Source organism: Callorhinchus milii, unplaced genomic scaffold, assembly GCF_018977255.1.
Source record: "Callorhinchus milii isolate IMCB2004 unplaced genomic scaffold, IMCB_Cmil_1.0 Scaffold9, whole genome shotgun sequence".
In the NCBI taxonomy this organism is placed as follows: Eukaryota; Metazoa; Chordata; class Chondrichthyes; order Chimaeriformes; family Callorhinchidae; genus Callorhinchus; species Callorhinchus milii.
The window spans coordinates 4,447,502-4,469,035 of record NW_024704750.1 but is presented as its reverse complement, the minus strand read 5'-3'; the positions used below and the strand labels follow the sequence as shown (position 1 = coordinate 4,469,035).

Genomic DNA, 21,534 nt, shown 5'->3' with positions numbered 1-21,534 from the left:
CTTCCTGGGGGTCTGTCCTGAAATTGCCCTTTTTCAACCCGTTTTTTCAACGGTAGCGCGGCCTCCCGAACTCAGGTGGTGCTGAAGATGATAGAGATCATATAAGTCAGCAAAGATCAGGACTTAGACCAGTGACCTTTCAACCTGTATACCTAGTGCTGCACTAACTAGTTATTTAACACACTAGCAGAGACCTGAACTTTAAAGCAAAAATAAAGTACAATAGAAATATAGCAAGGCAATATATACCTGTGTGTGTGTTGAGCACACCATGCAAACACTCAGCAATGTTGACCCTCTCCCCTCCCCCTCACCAATTTCTTGCTTGCAGATATAGAGCACTATTACATGCTCTGCCTCTCTATTCATAGCACTACTGATGGCAATGTGAATTTTACAAATATAAAATAAATACTCAATAATAGACACAGCTACTGTGGGAGAAGTGAGATGAGGGAAATGATGGCTGTGGAAATGTGGCAGAATCATTGAGCTGGGATGAAAGGATTAACCAAAGGTCAAGTCTACCATCTTACTAAGGCATTTAGCTTCTGTCAAGCTTATGTCTGAAAAGGTTGAGGTGTGTTTATATTTTTAACTCACTTCAGTTATGGTTAGGTGAGGCGTTCCAGTGGCATTAAGCTAAGCTTCACGATGACAGCAAGGCGGGAAGCAATGAAGAGAAAGCAATAATAAACCTCACATTTGATATAGCTCCTTTGCCGTTGAATGTCTCAAAGCATTTTGCAGTATATATTATGAAGTGTAGTGACTGTGCATTTTGGAGGTGATTACATTCTATTACATTGGCCTCAATGTGCCTGTGGTTGCAGATCCTGGAAGCAGACATTTAGATTTATTCCACTGGGGGTCGAACAGACTTTTCAGCTCATCTAAAGTCTTTTATATGTAAAACTCTTAATGGCACAGGTATTGCTAGTGAAGCATTCTGGATAGCTGGACGAATAATACCATGATTGGTTATTTACAAGCTGCTAATCTAATAATACCATAATAATGCTACTGTACTTGTTTTGCCTCATACATTAGAACAATATAAACGAAGCAATGGGATTTTGGGGGGTGGGGGGGATGCTGACATATATACCTGGAAAGATAGAGAGAATGAGACTCCAAAAGTGACAGGGTTGCTGGAAAGAAGGGAGAGAGAGAGAGATGGAGGAAATGAGGGGGGGGGAGAAGGAAGCCAAATGTGACACTGTGGAAGTACAAGACGAGGAAGGAGAACAAAACCAAGAGGAGCCTCCAAGTGAGGAGTAAGTAACCATAGCAAATGTGAAACGAAGGGGTCACATCCTTCCTATAGTCCCTTTTCCTCTATGAAATAGCTTCTGTCACATGAATCAACGGAATCACGGCTAGAGGGTAGAGAAGATGGCTAGACTCCAGAAAGCCCTGCTCACTGCACTGGAGAAAGAGCTGTTCGTTGGGGTTTTCAGAGAGCATTCGCTCTCCCGACTAAAGCCTCCTCGGCGGGGGAAATTAGCAGCAATTAATCAACCTTTCGTGCCTCAACTCTAATCCATTCCTTTATCTGGAACTGATTTGGCATTCAAACATCTCGCGGAAAGGAAACCAGAAGATGCACACAACAGCTCGAGATTTGTTAAATGCCTTGGGACAGCCTCCCGATGTGAAAGACGCTATATTGTTGTAACTTTGGATTGTAACAACCCGAGCTGTGCAGACATTTAACCACTGTAATCTTCTCTGGATGGGGAGATGGGAGTTGAGTCAGAAGGTTGAGGGTTCAAACCCCAACATCAATGCTTGGGAGCTGAACTCCTACAATTATGCATGGAGATGGCGCTTGTGTTTGTTGATGCCCCATTGCCCAACAAGGTGGACGATGGGTTTGCTGGATGGGAGGAGGAAGAAATATTGCTCTCAACCTGCGGAAAGTTTGCGGTCTGTCTGTCACCTGAGAATTAGCCGCTCTATCATCAGGAGAGCTACAATAGGCCCCGCGCTGTTTGTCTACCCTCAAAGTCAAAAGGTCGTGGTGGACGTGAGTCAAAGATGAGGCAGGAGAGGACCTCCGTCTCTTAACCGTGTGAGAGTTGCTGTCGGTGAGAATTTCCCAAACATCTGTTGAATATGGCCTGAGATTGGGACAGGAGTAACTGCCTGTGTGGTTTGATCCTCATAATGTGTTCACAAAAGCTAAGTACCGCATGGGAGAAATCGCTTACCAATTGGAGCTGCAACATGAGAGTGTGCCAGCAAGGCATTGGAAAGACGCACTCCACTCTTGGCCAGACATTTTCAGGGCGGCCCTGTTTATTTCCTCTGGTGAGAAAAGACTGCTGGCTGAAAATTGCTACCTGTGGTGTGTTAATTAACACTGTCATTAATGACCACATTGTTGTTAAATGTCATCAACGGGCATCGACATCAGAAACTGTGGGTGTGACTCACTGACTTTATCGCTGAGATTTGACAGGCACTTGCCTTTACCAGACTGCCAGTCAGCGGGATTTACAGTAACTTTCATGTCTGGAAATAGAAGCAGAGTGGGACATCTTTAGCATGTAACTGAACAAGCAGGAGCGACTTCAGTTTAACATCTCATATGAAGGATGGCACTTCCGACAATGCAGCTCCACCCCCGGCACTGAATTGGAGTGTCATCCTAGAGTAGACAATGAACTCAAAGTGTCGTTGTGGGGCCTGAACCCTCAACTTTCTGACTCCGAGGCGAGACTGCCACCAACTGAGCCAGGCTGATGCTTAAGACACGTCAAATAAAACTGTCAAAATGCCTTGCTCTCGCTAGATCAACACAATTCTGAAGAGCAAACAAGTATCCACCTCCTATTTATGAAATATAGTTTGATGGCTGCTCAAGTCAGAGGTGACTCTGGCAACAGAACAGAATACAGCACGTCTCTCAACCTCATAAAGGATCTCATAAATGCTCAGTTTGCTGAATAGCACGTACCTAACAGCCACAGCACATAATAGTTTTAACTGAATTCATAACCAAATTCACTGCGGAGTCAGTGATTGTGAAATACGGTCTCTGTGGGAGTTACCATGTGCTGTTTGCTTGTTGTAGCAATGTTCCTCTGCCTTCCCATTATGAGCACCCGATGAAAGCTTTGCTATAGCTTGCAGATGGTTTTGTTTGCGCTTTAGAGTTGAGCATTCACCTCATAGCTGTTTGTAGGACATTGCTGGGCACAAATTGCCTGCTGCGATTCTCCACAAATACACAGTAACCACACTTGCAAGCAATTTCCTGTGATGTGATTTGAGGTATTTTGACATTTTAGGCCCTGTATCAAATGCCAGGATTATTATTCTTCTCCTTATTATACTTTGTATAGTAAAAATTTGGGAGATCGTCACTCATCGAGGCATTGTTTAAGCTAATAATTTCACACCCTTTGGCTGTCTTACAATTTTTACAAATGGTCTGCCTCTTAGAAGATAAGAAAGATCCTTTATAGAGTAGGCAAATATAATTTTTATCATGAGCTCCATCCCACCCACTCTATCTCCTCGGAAAAGTTCTGCGTAGGCAAACCTTGATCCCCAAATGTGATCCAGGAAATCCTACAGAGTATTCATTTGTTCCTGCAGAAGATTTCCACATTTGTGCTGTTAAATTCTGGCCTGTTTTCTTCCGCAATAATATTCTACTTCCACCTCCTCTCCATAATCTATTCTTGATAACAATAATAATCTTTGCATTTGTTAGAGAGCCTAGTCACGTCATTGAGATATCTCAAAGCGCTTCACAGAACATATTATAAAGTGAATTGACTTGTGTTTTATGGGTGAAAATACTCTTAGCTATACTCAGCAGAAACATGGGCAGTTGGTAAAGGGTCAGGAGGTTCCCCCCTGCACATTGTTTCATTGTAATGATCTTCATGTCAGAAGTCCTCTGAACATGAATTTCAATCAAGTTCTATTTGATCCAATCGTCCAATGATACCAAATTTTGATTAGAAGTGCCTGTATTATTTTAATTACATTCCCCAATGAATTTCGTTCCCTATATAAAATCCGACTTAAATCTTGTTAGGTTTGATTCCAATCATATTTTCTGAGATTCCCATTTGCCCTGACCTCCATTTTAAACAACCTAAACCACAGTTAAATACCTTTCTAATAAGCTAATCATTCCATCCAGTATTAACTCTTACATGTCATGAACTTGTATGGGGAGAAATTATAATAAGAATATAATAATCCTTGCATTTGATATAGCGCTTTTCAAGTCTTCGAGATTTACTGACACATTTACTGATATAGCCGGGTCTAGATTTACGCCATTTATGTTGCATTTTAAACATCAGAATCTGAATTCAGTCTTGAATTTGTTGTCCGTTTTTTCCTCCAGTTCGTAAAAGAAACGTACAGAAAACCAGCTTCAAAATTAAGGCAGTATTTAAGAATGCGCCAAATTCTGGACGCTCTAAAATGCTGCGTGAATATAGTAAAACAAATTACCCCGATGGAATTGTCCGTGGGTTCAGTTTGAATGTTGGTAGGATTCCCACCTCTAGATTAGAAGGTTCTGGTTTCAAGTCCCTCACTGGAACCTGAGCTCATAATTTATACTGACACTCTATGTAGTGCCGGGTGAGTGTTGAATGGCTGGAACTGACTTGGAGATTAAACCAAGTCCCATGCGTGCTTCAGAAGCTAATTACAGTATATTCAAGAGCAGGCAATTGTCCTACTATCCTGGCCAATATTAATCATATATACAGTCAATTCACTTTACAGGATATCCTGTGGAGCGCTTTGAGACACTTCGAAGACATGATAGGCTGCTATATCAAATGCAAGGATTATTATTATTACTTCATCCAATCCCCTCCCCTTCCGCCCACCCCCCACCACCCCCCCCGTCACCAATAAATACATTGATTTCGGCTCTTCCAATTTCTGTGGTTGCTGTCATTCGTTGGTCATTGCATAGCAGTCACTTCACTTCAGTGCAGCTCATCGAGTGAAACACTTTGAAGGGTTTTGACGTGATAAAGCACTTCATCGAATCCGCTAATTCTGCCTTAAACTGCTCCTGTCACAAGTTGCACGATCACGTATGATATTGTTCTTCGCGACATGAGAAGATAAACGCACCCTATAATGTGAGCGTGTGCTCTTACCCTCGAGCTGTACTCTACGTTACGCTCTGTGTGCTCGCTGCTGTTGCTGTTAATTTTCCGTCCGGTGTTCTTGCAACCAGCTGTGGAATTCCAACCAAGGTCAACGTCATTTACAGTAGTTCAAGGGATCAGGATTCATGTAACTCTATTGTTCTTTCTTGTTCCAGGTAAAGCTTATGCTCCCGAATTCTTCTACGACACACCCAGCCCGTTATGGCAGAACCGAGCTCGTGTATACTCTTATATGCTGCAGTGGACTCAGATGAACCCGAACGCTGTCGACCGAATCCTTGCGTATCGCTTAGGAATTAAGCAGGTACAGAGATTTAATAACCTATTGCTTCCACGGGGGCAATTTCACACTTTGCTAAAGGCTGCTTCTTAATAAACAGCGGCTATGAACAAGGAGCACTGTCGAGTGCTGTGGGTTCTTCCACACGAGTTGAGTTTTAAACCCACGCTCAGGGTTTTTCATTTTAATGGAAATTAATGTGGAGAAAGAGAAGCGCAACTTTGTTACTGTAATCACAGAGCATTGTCTTATAATGAAATAACACGCATTTGTTACAGTCAGCTTGGGCAAGCAATGCAAAGGCTTTTCGTTTAGAATCAAATGAAGTGCAGTTGCTCAGTCACTTGTTGAGATATGGAAAAGATGTGTGTCCCCCCTCCCTCAGCTTTGGTTACAACGTGACTGACTTTGAGGGAGCAAAAGTCATTACCTTAGAGACCACTTACAATGGACAGAAAAGTTTGAAAACCTTTCAACAATGAGGAGGTTAAAAACGTCAGTACAATAGCCAACTAATTTATTGTGAACGTCTCGTTCATCCTCTACTGCATTTCATTCCAGGTTATTCAACTGAAAGTTTGATTTTATGGATGATATATCTTCAGGCTTCCGTTGTGGTTTGTACCGTATGATTGTCATGTATTTAAACAGATTTTGCCTTTCGATTGTAGCATCAGACATTGAATCAGCCAGTGAGATTTTATTGTATTGGTTCCAGAAGTAGCATTAAAGAGTAATGATGAGATAGCTGCATACTTGGATGTTGTGGAGTCCTGTAGCTCAGTGGTTAGAGCACTCGCTTTGCAAGTGAGAGACCTGAGTTCAATTCCAGGCAGAGGGCGAAACCTTGGGCAAGTTTCCTTACTCCTAATAATAATCCCTCCAAAACCAAAAACAATAATAAATTGGTCATTTTCAATCTACGACTGTTTGTGGGACATTGCTGTGCGCAATTGGCTGCCGCGTTCGCCCACAAATATATAGTCAATTCACTTTACAGTGTGTTCTGTGAAGCGCTTTGGGACGTCCTCCCGACGTGAAAAGCGCTATATCAAATGCAAGGATTATTATTATTATTATTACTGTGCAGAACAATAGCCTACCTTACTGATTGCACTATTGCAGTATTTTTGCACTCATCACAGGCTGAGCGTGCAGACTCACTTCTGAACTTCACCTATAGTATGGGGACTGATCGAGAAAACAAGTCAAATGAATAAAAACAAACTCTGTCTGGCAATGTGAAGTGATTTACTGGCCATTGTGAAAAAATTGCCGCGTTGTAATGTGTTCACAGCAAAATTTCTTCATAAACTCCTTCATACATTGCAGATACAGTAACACCCCTGCTGTTCATAATATACCAATTCCAGGTGCTTGACGTTTAGAGATGTAGATCTTTATTTTTTGTAACATGAAAAGAAGTCATATTATGTCTTCATATCTAGGTCTTCATATAGAAGCTCATAGCCTGTGAACAACACTGTGCCTTCTGCCAGTTTTGTTCATCACCAACATGAAATCTACTTTGAACTCACATATATTCTCACCTGGCACTCCAGTACAGTGTTTGGTTTGGCTGCATTGTTGGAGGTGCTATCCTTCAAATGCGATGTTAAACCGAGTGGCTGTCTGCCTGTTCAGGTTGTCGTTAGAAGATTCCACGGCATAATTCAGAAAGAGTTTCTCCCAGTGTCCCGGCCTTTAGTGAGACCGGAGGCCACGTGGATTTAAGAATGAGTGATCCCGAATGACTGCAGAGCAAGATTAAGGCTGGTATTCGGCATTCTAGAAAGGATATGATCAGAAATGGTTAATGGAACTCATATGCAAACATTATTATTAATATTATTATTATTTTTATTATATGACAACTATACGGAAACAGGATCTGATTTTGAAGCTATTGCATAGTGCTTACAATTTAATAATAATAATAATAATCCTTGCTTTTGATGTAGCACCTTATCACATCATTGAGGTATCTCAAAGCGCTTGACAGAATATACTGTAAAGTGTAGTGTTTTGTGGGCAAAACGCGGCAGTCAATTGCGTCCCACAAACGATGGTTGATGGAATGACCAAATTATTCCATAATTTTTTATTATAATCAAATAATATTTGGTTTCATCGTCAACCACAATTGAACCAAACCTTATCACTGGTCGTTATATTATTCTTAGGTTAAAAGTGACACGGAGCTGAAATACTGCGTACAGAAGGTTGTCAAGTTGGAGTGTACAGCTGATTGGAGCCTCCAGTGTGACATGGACCTTTTTATCTGCAGGGCTTGATGCTGACTGGGCAGGACATTGCAGAGGATAAATGGACGTGGCATAAATTATTAGTGACAAACCTGGGTAGATGTGTGTAAAGGTTACGTTCACTTTTACAGCAGGGATTCTGAATGCAATTGGAGGGCTCTTCAAAAAGAAGCACTTGTATGAAGTAAGAAAGAAGACCGCAAGAAACATGATACAATACAATAAAATACAAAATTACATTTGTATAGTGCCTTTCATGTCGGAAGGACGTCCCAAGGAGCTGGACAGTCAGGGATTTGGACCCAAATGACAGCAGTAAATCGGATGTCAGTTTTGTGTTCTGTGCCCAGGAGGCAAAACAACTGTATTGTTGCGAAATTTGGACAACATGGACTTGCAAGGGGTCTCAAGTAAAGCAGTAGGGGGTATATGGACTCAATCTAGAAGGATTGTATTGAAAGCTCAAATTATAGATTCATTCAAAAATTCGAGTAGCATTATTTTTTGACTGAAGGGAAAAGTTAAGCATGAATCCAGTGGAAGCTCAGCATAGCCCGAGGCAGAGTTACAAGAAACCTTAAAGTTTGCAGTGAATGGAGATCTTTTTGAGTTATCGGCTCTGACATATGACAGAACTATCTGTCTACATATTTAATTCAGCAGTTAGCATTCTGAAGGAATGGATTTAACAACCACAATAAATGACCTTGTTTTATTCCTATTTTCTTATATTTGTTACAAGACTGTCAGACTGGACTGGCAATGGTTTCAAATCACAGGATAATATAATCCAATGACACATTTGATCTGTATCCCTGAGATGCCTAAGATGAATATATAAATATATATAAATAAATGAATATATAAATCTAATACTGATGTGAATAGATTTTTACTAAGGAAGGGATATGGGGCAAAGGCGTGTAATTAGAGTTGAGGTACTGATTAGCCATGATCTAATAGAATGGGTGAACAGGTTCAAGTGGCTGAATGGCCTCCTCCTGTTTCCATGTTTCTATGCCATCAAACCTTAACCTGTTAGACTCTTTTGTCTTAAAATTTCACACTGGACAACATTTTGTCAAATACTTTCAATTTTGAAGCTAAAAGGTTTTACAGGCTAAAACTACATGGGATTTGGGGTCTCACTGGTTGTGAATTGACATATAAGTGCAGAGCTTCGCACACTGCAATTATATGATAATATAAATAATAATTCTACATTCCATCAGTTTCAAATAGCACCTTTCATGTCGGGAGGACATCTCCAAGCACTTTATAGGATCCCACTGTGAATTGGAGTGACTGTGTATTTTGCAGGCGAATACAGAAATACTTTAAGCTGTACCATTTGCTCTGACAATATACTGTATTAAAGTAGATCCCAGCCCTAAATGTCCTCAGCTTTAACTTGGTGTGAGCTTGATGTCTTTCATAACTTTACAGTATTCGAGACATAAATAATTCTGTGCTCCACGCTCGTCTCCCTTGTGTAATTATGTATGAACAAGATCTGAGGATTATGGCACTAATTATGCAATCATCTTGATGTTTGAAAGCTTTGTTTGAGTAATAAGATTTTAGTTTCAGTGTTTCCCTCATAATAAAATAGAAATACTGTTATTCTATAAATGGCAATTTAATTTGTTTTCTTTTATTATTTTTTATTTTGAAGATGTTTTGCTGTTTTGCTGAGTCTGGTGATTGCGTTGCGGTTCCTGTTTTGATCTGTTGGGATTTCCGACTCGTCAGCATAATTTAGATTTTGTGAATTAGTCGGTTGCTATTTAGAAATCTGAGGTTGGTTGATAATAATAATAATAATCCTTGAATTTGATATAACGCCTCATCATGTCATCGAGATGTTTGAAAACACTTCACAGGTGAACGCTGTAGTCAATTTGTGCACATCAACATCCCACAAACAGTGAATGACTAATTTTATTCAAGGATTTACTGGCTAGGACACCAGGAGAAATTCCAGCTGAACAGGCAGACAGGACCTCGGTTTAACATCTGGTGTGAAAGACGGCTCTGACAGTGGCTGCCTAGACTCTTGAGTTCAAACCCTTTATAGTCCTTAATGTTTTCCTCAAGCATTTATCCAATTTGCTTTTAATTCCACTTGTGGATTCGGCTTAAACAGTTCATGTGTGCTAAGGCCTTCTGCATGAACAACCCTCTGTGTGTGTGTAAAAAAAATCTCTAAACTCCCCAGTGAACCGAGCTACTGGTTTGTGAAATGCTTATTTGGTAGGTTTGTGTTTGGCAGGACCTCGGAGCCTGGCGCATTTCATTCATGGTCATCAACTCAAAATTACCATCTGTGATGTGCTCATTATCGTACATGGCTGGTAAGAGCATTCAGCGAAATCAGTGAGATAACTTAAGACTAGTTGTGACCTCCGCCCCACACCCCCTCTCCCTCCCAATTCCATCACAGTTCTTCAGCCTGTAAGCTCCCCCCAGAATAGCCATTGGATTTGCTGGTATATCTCACGACCTGGCATTTCAATTCTAATGTAAGCTAAATTGAGACAATAAGTGGCATCACAGATGCAGGAGAGAGGGAGTGAGTAATGTATTGCAAGTATTGGTTCTGACTGGAGACGGGCTGGATTGATTCAGATTAATGTTATGACGCACTAAACCATACACGTGGCCCTATTACACCCTATATATCGTTCTGCCAATTAATGAAACTTATGTTTATGTCAGGAGCTCTGAGGGGGAAAAAAACTGTTTTCCTGGAAGGATGCCTAGATCAGAATGGCCTGAATTGTTGCCAGAATCTATAATTGTGGGCATTAGGTTTTAATGTTCAATTCTAACAGCGACTAATTTCAGATCTGTGCAGTGCCATCCTTTTCTACTACATTGACCATTATGTGCTGAAACAGGCTTCGGTAAGAGGTTTGATGTAGTTGTTTGTTTTGGGTGATAAATAGCAATCACGTTAAAATCGTTTTTGATGTGCTTAGCTGTATAACGCACGTTCAGACTGAAAAAGGTTTTAAAATGAGCATCAAGGGTGAAATTCGCAGCGTTTTACAATACATTTCGTGTATCACAAAACTCTTCACATTTTGCTCCCAAGTCTCAAGTCAGACATTAGAGAGAGAGAAAAAATCCGCACAGAACAGGTGAGGATGTAGGAGGAGAGATTGGGTAGCAGCCAATGACTTGCGAGTGTTTAGAAGAGATCTCAGGGTGGAGCAGAAGTCTTGTGAGTGTTTAGAGGAGAGCTCAGATCAGAAACTATGACATACAGTGGATTCCCTGCAGAAACCACAGCTTCTGTCCATCAACAACAACAACAACCACCACCGCTGTTTTGGCCAGCAGTTACACATTGGATCCATCATTCAAAGGCTTTTTCAGCCCTACAGATCCTCAATGATTCCTTAACTATGAAAGAATACTCTATTGTAATTTGCTGGGTAGTGGTGGTTGGGGGGGGAGGGGGAGGGTTATACTGCTTTGAAGTGCCGTGAGCTTCACTTCATCTGATTTTTTGGGGGGGCTTAAGCCCCATTTTTTGCTTACTCCCAGCAGTATTCTGCCTCTCCCATGGATCTACATAATAGAAACTATCCACCCTGCCATTTCCTTATGCGTCACTTTACCAGCTGGAGCGAGAGTATAGCAGTGGAAACTACTATGGTTTGCATACAGCCAGGTTGTTCCTAATTTTGCTGTAAAGAAGAAGGGGTGGGGGGGGGGCGGTGTTGGTGGGGAGGGAAGAGCGCAAATCATTTGTGCAAATCACGCTGCTTAAATAGATTGAACGAGCGGATGAATAGGAATTTGTTTTAATACCCTGCAAGGCTAAGTGATTACTGGCATCAGCAAGGAAACCTTTTCAGCTTTGTCCTAGATGAGGTTCACATTATGCCTGAGATTAATATCGACATTTCATTTCTGAGAAAATGACCTTCATTCAAATACCATCACCTCCCGTCTCTCATTGGCCTATCCCTTGAGCCCGTTAAGCAGTGACGGAGACCTATTAAATGAGTGAACAAGTAACAGACTCTCCGCATAACACAGCCTCTGCTCTCAGGAGTGAAGTCCTACATTAAGTCCTTTTATTAAAAAAATAGAAATAGCACCTTGTTCTCACTTACTGCTACGACTGGGGTTTAATTTGCACCATTTGATATAGCGCCTTATCACGTCATCAAGACATCTCAAAGTGCTTTGCAGCATTTTCTGCAAAGTGTAGTGACTCTGTGCAATATGTGGGCGAGCCACGTTGTGCACAGCAATGTCCCACAAACAGCCATGGACTGAATTATATTTTTTCTGTTTGGAGGATAGTTGGCCAGGATACCAGAAGAAACTCCCTTCTTAACAGGAATCCTCAATCAGAAGTCACACATTTTTTTTGTCCCATGGAAATTAACATGTTTCTGGGTTAAGGAGATAGCAACGAATATTAACCGAAGTGTTCTGAATACCATTTACATCCGGTTACAACCTATTCATTCCCTCTGTAAATTGGTTGGAGGAATCATAGTGAGGAATTGTCGAATAGCTTACAATTTTTACAAGCAAAAAAAGTCCTTCCAATTCTTACTTATTTTAGGGTAAGTTAGCGAGTGAGCTACATAGGTTTGAGTGAGTGAGTGAGTGAGTGAGTGAGTGAGCGAGCGAGCGAGTGAGATGCGTAGAAAAAAACTCACTTTATAGTACGAGAGGTTTCGAATGAGCTGACTGTTTCAATTTCAAGCTGTGTGGTCTTGTTTGTTCAATGTATAAAAATCTGATGAATATTATTTTCACGCCTGGTTCCCCATCATTGTTGATATCGTTCCTCCTCATTTGCCGTCAATGGGTGAAAATTCCACCTTATTGGCGCGGAAGCCATTTTTGTACCTGTGGCTACTTAGCTCAACTGCACCACTGGCTCCTTGTAATGGAACGTTCATTTGGTTAGAGAAAGCGAGCAAAACACATCGTTGGAACCCCCAAGCTTAACGCATTGCTTCTTTATTGATGAGTACAATAATAAGCCACTTAAAGGGTAACATTAGTGATGGTTGATGTCGAATACTTAACCCCCATTGTATCACACTTTGCTGCTTTGCAAAATGAGGCCACCATTTCACAGGGAGAGCGCTTAATGAGGGGCTCCATCATTGGAGGTTTGGAGTCATTTATTACCAACCAGCACCTTCAACTCACAGCAGGAACAGCCTCAAGAATCAAGAGAGATCCCATCTGCTTCTCTGAAGACAAATTATATAAAACTAGCTTGTGACCAAATTACCACACGGATCCCTGTGACATAACCGGAGTACATGTGATTGAATGTGTTGAGTTCAGAATGAGAGACTTCCAAGCATTCAGAAAGAGAAGCTTTTCAATGCGAGACATTAAGATAAAGACAGGTCTGTGTTTTGGACCTATCAGTCTGGAACATGTTCATAGAAGTACTTAACACAGTGGGATTGTTCCTCTTGAAGTGAGCTCTGAAGCTTTGTCACCTGCTGTGGGAATAAAATGCCATTGATTGCTATAAAGAGACTGCTCTTCTCGCTTATTTGCAGGTCTCTCTTTGCGGCGTGATTTCTGCTGTGACAGTGGCCGACACCTTGGACTCTAGGATGACCGATTGCGAAGGATGTTATCTGTTATTATCACACGACACACTCTGTGCCATGCAGTACTGCCCCTGCTTATAGGTGGCATTGCATGTTGTGTGTGTGTATGCTTCTGAAGCAATCCCCAAACCAATAAAGGCACCACCGTGATTGTGTATCCAGCCGCTCACCATACAGAATGCAACCAGTGGGGTGTAATAATAACCCTGAGCAGCATTCAACAACAACAGCAGCAAGATTGCATTTGTATAGCGCCTTTCACGTCGGGAGGATGTCCCAAGGCGCTGGACAGAGCATTTCAGACCCGAGCTGGGGTTGGGGGGGGAAGGGAGGGGAAGGGAGAGTAGCTGATGGCATGGTTGAAGAGGAGGATCTTGAGGTGGGACTTGAAGCAGGCTAAGGAGGGGGCAATGCGGAGTGACTGGGGGATGGAATTCCAGAGGTTGGGGGCAGAGTGGCTGAAGGCTCTCCCGCCAATGGTGGGGCGGGTGGGTCGGGGATGTGGAGCAGCCAGAGCCGGCTGAGCGGAGGGAACGGGCGGGTTGGTAGGGGATTAGGAGGTCGCAGAGGTAGGGTGGGGCGAGGCCATGGAGGGCTTTGTAGGTGAGGACCAGGTTCTTGAACTGGATCTTCTAAAGGATAGGGAGCCAGTGGAGTCGGGCAAGAGTGGGGGAAATGGGGTCACGGAATGGGAGGATGCCTCAGGAATCCCCTTCTTATTTGTCCTTGGAATTTGAGCTTTAAACGCGCAGGAACTACGCATAATAAGAGATAAAGGGACACTCTGTCAAGAGTGATACCACACTGACTGCCTACTAAGGTTTAAGGAAGTTTCACAGATTTAATTTTAAAATAATGTCATGCTTCTTTTTAAAAAAATTATTCAGCTAAGTGCTGCACAACACAAATAAGAAGTTTATGCCTGAACCCACCAGAGTATTCGTTTGCGTATAATCTTCATCCTCTCCCTAAGCTGCCTCAGACTTTCCATTGCATAGGAGGCTTTAAATTGTAATATTCAATAAATTGCAATGTTCAAAGCAGATTAACAGGCGGAGTCTGATCTGTGTATTTCAGGTTATCGTTCTTTTACCCTTTGCTTTCTTTCTCTCAATCCCTCCGCCCTGCCCCTTTCCTCCCCACTTTCACATCCCGGCCAAAAGACCCCCTTTTTTGATCGTGCTTATGGTCATCTCTCTCTCCAACTGGCTCGGAGTCAGACTCCGGCAATGTTGAGGGCTCCGGGACGTTACCCGGAGTGACGGGCGCTGTGAAAAGCAAGTTATTGTTGTTGCTTTCCCCCCGGAGGGGGGGGGGGGGAAAACGATGGCTTTAAAAATGCAGCATTTCGTTTCCGCCCATCCACCACCTTCCAAGCTACTCTTGAGGGCAAATTCTCGACAAGGAGACAACATGGGGCACCTCGTTGTTTACCACGGTAACATTCGCGAAACTTTCTCCCGTATCAAATGTGCAGCCACGCAATCAGACGTGCTTACATGCAATTTCCTAGAAACTAAGCATTTCTAGCAAATTGCTGGAGGTTTTACCAAGGGAGCATCCTGCTATGGTCTGATTGCAATCATACGTTTGGTTTAGAACGGCGGAGTTGTGCTGATAGACGTAGGGAATTGGACAGAGGGGAAACTGCTGTTTTGGGGGAAATGTTATTTCGAAAATCATGTGAGAAACCTCCCCCAAAACCAATAGCGGAATCTTGGGAAGTATGCATTTTCTTAGCTTTATTTTAGACCATCGGGAGCTTCACGATGCTCCTGTTTTGTAAATGAAATTCAGCACTCTTCACAGAGTAAGGTCTTAGCCTCGTGCAGTACGTGGGGAATGTGAATAATAAACAGATGAAGTAACCCAAAACGACAGTACCTGGAAAATCAGTAAACTAGCATTGTAGCTCTTTTTTTAAAACTTTTTTGAACTTTCTGAAGCTGGATGTGGGGACGGACCACAACTTTACTCGAGCTGCAGCTTCAGATACAACTAACACACAAACATGCTGCACTGGTGAACAAACCAAACAGAATTGTCAGCAGCTGGGAGTGAGCCAAAATGTGTTGGGATGTTATCTGTTTGTTATTGGAAGCTTGAGATGAATTTGCTAACTCTGATTCACTTCATTGAATTCTAATCTATTGGTGATTTGCTGAGTAAATGTCGTCCAATATATTGCTGAGTTGCTGCATTAGACTTGCAGTCTAACGTACTGGTAAGTAATTGTAATCTAATACAGTAGTGAGTTGCTGGGTAATTTATAGCCGTTGGTGTTTATTGGTGGAGCTGGTGATTATCTGTAAAATAGGTTATTGTCGTGACAATGGAATATGTTGATGGTTGCACTATTTGGTGGGACATTACTGTGCGCAAATGGGCTGCTGCATTCGCCTGCAAATAATAATCCTTGCAGTTGATATAGTGCGTTAGTCACTCTACAGTATATCCTGTAAAGGGCTTTCAGACGGCTTCCTGAAGTGAAAGCTGCTACATCAAATAAGGATGATTATTATCATCATCTGTCACTCCAATACATCTAAACTATAACACATTAATAATTTCCTTGCAAACATATTTTATTTGTGTGGATGTGCTCTAACTACTTTCTTCCATAGACTAAAATGGGATTATATTGTGAAGTGGAGTGACTGTGTATCTTGTGGGCGAAACGTGGCAGCCAACTGCGCATAGCAGTGTCCCACAAACGGTGGTGGATTGAGTGACCAAATTTTTTTTCACCTAGAAGGTAATTAACATCTGGACTGGGTCGCTCGGAATAGAAAATGAGGCCTGGAAGTTGCACTCAACTAAAAAAAAACTCTGTGATGGGAGGGCAGTAGGATGGGTGCTTTGGAAGGATGAACTCAAAGGGCCTTCTTCAATTTTGTGTTGCATATTATTTATGTATCAAATTGGGAAGCAGGCTGGTGAGTATATTCACCATTACTCTCGCTCCTTCTCCCATTGGCTAACAGCACTGGAATAAGTCAATTAATAATATAATAATTGGTATAGCCTCTTGTCTCAAAGTGCTTCACAGGATATATTGTGAAGTATTGTGACTGGGGAATTTTGTAGGTGAAAGCAGTAAACCAATCGGCGCACAGCAATGTACCACAAACAGCCATGAAGAATTGGTCACGGGGCTGGGAAATTAAATGTTGCCTTGTAAACCATTGCCAGAATCTGTTCAGGTTCTTCAGAAATTATGCACACATGCACGCACACACACACACATGCACTCACACAAACACTCGCACACACACACACAAAGAGAATTTCTTCCAGCAACAGCGTTTAGAATTCAAAAGTGTGTGTTTCTGTTCTAAAATTTGATTTGGTGACTACATCTGAGAAATATGCATGTGCTGAATTAGACAGCAGAACGACTATTGACGTTGATTGTAGTCTGTGTAAGAATGAATATGTCTTGCAAGAGGAAAATCGAAGCAATGTTCGATCTTATAAATATTTCAGAAGCTTTAGGAAGAAACGGCATAGAATTCTATAGGCATTTCAAAGCTCTCTCTGTGTACCTCCATACATTTAGCATTATCCTAAAGTCTAGATCAGATACTGAGGTAGTGACGCAGTATATCAGTTTACTGGTGCATTGCGGTACTCAGTGTAAATCACCATGCACTGAGCAACAGATATTCGTTGTGTCATATGGGAGAGGCATGAGGACACACGGTTCTCCGCGTGGGTGTGTGTGTGTGTTTGTGGAGAGGGTGTGGTGGGAGTGCAGAGGAAAAGGTGTGCCCTTTAAATTAATTAATCTTTGCATTTGATATAGCGCTTTTCACGTCGGGAGGACGTCCCAAAGCGCTTCACAGAACACACAGTAAAGTGAATTGACTGTATATTTGTGGGCGAACGCGGCAGCCAATTGGGCACAGCAATGTCCCACAGACAGTCGTAGATTGAAAATGACCAATTTTTTTTATTATTGTTTTTGGATTGTGGAGTAAGGAAACTTGCCCAAGGTTCGGCCCTGACCTGCCTGGAATTGAACTCAGGTCTCTCGCTTGCAAAGCGAGTGCTCTAACCACTGAGCTACAGGACACTTTCTGGAATTGGGGAGATAGGATGCATCTCTCCAGGGAGAGAGTGCGCATTCCATTCCAACAATCTATCTCCGGAATTTCCATATGTAGGTGGGATGCAGGGAATTCTCAGCTTGGTTTGCTTTGGATACTCTTAAGTATGTGATGGGTTTCCCGGTTGACTTAAAAAAAAGTACAACCTAGTTGGTTCTAAACCTGGAGGTGTGCAAGCAGTTAATCTGAACACGGGCATTGACACAATTGTAAAAGATACTTCCACATCCATAATAAATGTAAATGGTGCTTGAAGTGTGGAAATATTAATGGAATGATCCTAGGACCATAAACCCTTATTGTGTTTGGAAGAAATAAGTGGCATACACAGCCAGAAATGCTGCATTGGGAGTACAGTGATTTAATTGATTGGCTTTACCTTTACAGTAACAAAAAGTGAACTGAACTCTGAAACCGTTTCATACAGTTGAATTGTGAAATTATTCAAATTCCTTAACTAACGAGAAGTATTCTGCACCGTAAACACCCCCGAGCTTTTAATTTTGTTTTTTGGGTACGGTATTATAATATTCACTGACTGCTTTGCTTCTTAACAGGGGAGCGTATAGCCATGAAATTATAATATTTGCCAAAATGATAAACGGTAATTGAATTCAACTGAGATGAGAATCCTATTGAGAATCCTATTATAGTATTTCAGTACACGGGAATTTGGATATAAAGTGCAAAGTCTGCAGCTTTCCTCACTCTGTGCAAGATCTGTGTTCTCATTCGTTTTGTCCCAGGTGGAGAACTGTGGTTCTTTTGCATTCAGATATTCTGATTATATTCCCTGTGATGAATAGTATTTGTACACTCTCTCAAACCAAGTCTAAGATATCAAATACTTAGACCCAGCTTCCTGGGACGCCTTTGTGAATGTCGCTGTGTAAATGCACAAGGAAAGCGAGATATTATTAGTCGTTTTAAATGTATTTTCTCTGCTTTGTCCCTTTGAGCTGTGTGTGTATAACTATTACCGCTCACACTTTTAGGCCGTCACAGAATTAAACCAGAATCCCTACAGTATTTTTAGTCACCGATTGATTCACGTTTTGAAGACTGGAATTCCAGCTTTGGAATCTCCAGCAATTCGGGTTCTGCGTTTGGTGCTAATAGAGATGCAAGGAAACCTAGACAGGAACTGGTAACTGCAAAATCATAAGGATAATAATAATAATAATTATTATAGCGAATATCATAGTGAATTTCCTACATACATAGTGAAAATAATTGATATAGCGGCATCGCCAGTAATGCAGCATTGCGCTGGAGTGTCAGTCGAGACTGTGAGCTCAAATTCCCAATTCAGGGCTTGATCCCACAACCAACTGAGCCAGTTTGACACTTAGAGTAATTCTCCATTGCCAGCCGCTCCACTTGAGTCTCACTTTTGGCTTCGCCCTGGCAGCCTAAAGCAGGTGTAAAGTCCCAGTGTTTGCTGGTTGCACTCTTCGTTGCACTAGTATTTCATCCAAATGGCTATTCGTGTTGTGAGCTTCGACAGGGACTGTAAAGCTACAGAAGAAAATGTCTCTCAGCTGTTGGAAGTGTTTCTGTGCTGCTTAATTCAAACATGTGATCTATCCAGCATCCCATCAGAAAATGCCAGCTCTTAAAGGCTTGACAATGGTTATTTATTTGAACAAGGAGAAGAAGCAGAGCCCCACGTAACGCTACAGATTAGTCTGTAATTGAAAGTCGCATTGATTTAGGAATTCAACATTTTGTTTTATTCAAAGCAATAAATTGTCCAGCAAATTCCTGTACTCGAGAATGTGTCCATTCTTTTTGAAGAAGCATCTTGTTCTGCTGCCTTAGCGAATCTGCAAGTGAAATTCTACCACAAAAACAAGGCAGGGACAGTGTACAAAGAGAAGCAACAAAAGTGTTAAGAACATAAGAACATATCATTGATATACATATTGGAAAAAAAGGGATCCCAGCACCTATCCTGGGGAACACACCTCGTTACCACCAACTGATCAGCTAATGTGCATTTTTACCCTCTTTCTCTTACTTCCCAACCAATTTCCTACCCGAGCAACTAGGTTGCCTCCAATTCCAAGTGCCTTGATTCTAAACAATAATCTATATTTTATTCAGCGCCTTCTGAGAATCAGTGTAAATGGCATTTGCTCACTCTCCTTCATTTACCACCCCTGTGGTTCAGTCACAGTTTAGTCAGACGTGATCTAGCTCTTAGAAGTCCGTAGCGAGACTCCCTGATCAGCACATACCTACCCAAGGGTCAGTGCTCCATCACTACTGACCCATTATTAAAAGCCTTGATGGCTATGTAATAAACATAATGACTTAATTTTACCTTGGTTAGTGAAATATTTACTGTGTCTTTGTGTGCCTTGCATGAATTGCGGTGCAGTACAATTAGCGTTTATGTTACCAAATATTCTATTAAGCTAAGGCAATTTAGGTCTTCACAATAAAATTATAGTAGGCCGTTGAACAATATCGAAGTTTGTATTGTACTGCAATTTGGTTACTGTAGCAGACATAAATAATGCAATATTGTGTTTGAATATTTAACAAACTCTTCAGCTGTACTTTGACTATTAGTAAAACAAATTGTCAGGGAAGTTAGACAAAGGATGCAGTTTTACTTTATTAACATCTTTGAGACTTCAGTGTTAAACTAACTACACATGTCCTGTGGCGTTACACCGTTACATTTGTATTTACACGCTTCCAGTAGACAAAGAGATGCCAATGTTTCATCACAAAGAGATGCCAATGTTTTATTTAGTGATAGAACTCCTGGGTATTTGGGAGAAGTATCATGAGACATCACTCCTCAAAGCCTCTTAATGAGAAATAGCACTTATTATAAGTTTTGTGCACAATGGTAGACAGTGTAAGCACTTGTGGGGATTGAAGACTGTCTACCAAATATTAATGAGGCCAAATAGTCCTTTGCATGGAGAAAGTAGGAGGACAAATTACAAGTAGTAATTTAGAAGCAGCTCATTGCTGGGGACAGGGGATCATTCTGATATTATGTATAAACTTTATGAAACCTGCCACATTCTACATGAAAGATAACTGTTTTGATTAGAGCCAGTGACTTGACCAACATCCAAGGTTACTCCAGTGAGGTCTTCATTGGGGAAATCCTCTGCTATTAGCTCTGAGCTCCGTCTCTGACCGAAAGCTTCAGGAAATTGTTTCCCCTGATACGTTGCTTGTAAGGGTTATAGAAGTGACGTCAGCTTCCCAGATCATTCTGCCAGGGACCAAACCTATTACACAAACCAAATAACTAAGTTTTTATAACCAGAGTTAGTGGATAAAAACTTGGCTCAGGTCCCAAGCTTTGTACAAGGGAAGCAAAGAAAACACTGTGTGCCCATTCCATTTCAAGTCTCAGTTAAGCTTTAGATTTATTATGAGATTTATTTATTATGAGATTTATTATGACATATTTCAAGCAAGAAAACCTCACGTTGAACTGGCCTGCTTAGATACGTTCCATACTACTTGACTGATGCTGGGAATGGTTTCATTGTGGGCTATAGCAGTTTGTTTTCCTTTAAAGACGCATTAATGTACAAACTCCCTCCCTCCCATGCCCTTCGAGCTCACGTCTCTCTTTGTTTTCAGACTGGCCAGCAGCGATGGTGGGAACAAGAAATTTCAATGAATAGTATGATCCAGACCGGAGAGTTAATCACACATAACCTCACTGAACTCTTGAAACCCGAGGCCTATGAAGTTCGTCTGACGCCCATCACCAGGTTTGGAGAAGGAGACTCAACCATTCGAGTCATAAAATACAGTGATGGTAAGAACGACAACAACAACAACAACATTGTGCATTTATATAGGACACTTGACCCGGTTGGACACCAAGCAAGGGAGAAGGGAAGGGGAAAGTGACCATAGTGGGAGCCAGAGGTAGGCTTTAAGGTTGGATTCAATGACATAAAGAAAGGGATAGAGGGAGGGAGTTCCAGTTATTAGGGTCATAGTAACTAAAAGATTATTTGTACAAATACAATATGAGCAAATATGAGATTGCTATTAAGTTCCAAGGAGTTAGAATAATTTCAGTTGTAAGAAATGAGCATCTTTCAGAGATCAGTCAATTGTCAGCAATTA

At 41.5% G+C, this 21,534-nt stretch overlaps 1 protein-coding gene across 1 annotated transcript in view; it reads left to right on the top strand.

The window, feature by feature from the left end:
- Window positions 1-21,534, top strand: part of mdga2a (MAM domain containing glycosylphosphatidylinositol anchor 2a) — a gene marked incomplete at its 5' end in the record, with an annotated part of 236,384 nt that overhangs the window by 177,127 nt on the left and 37,723 nt on the right. The window contains 2 exons of the mRNA XM_042338106.1: window positions 5,315-5,463; window positions 21,037-21,217. Coding sequence (XP_042194040.1) covers window positions 5,315-5,463; window positions 21,037-21,217 — 330 coding nt within the window. The remainder of the gene's footprint in view (window positions 1-5,314; window positions 5,464-21,036; window positions 21,218-21,534) is intronic.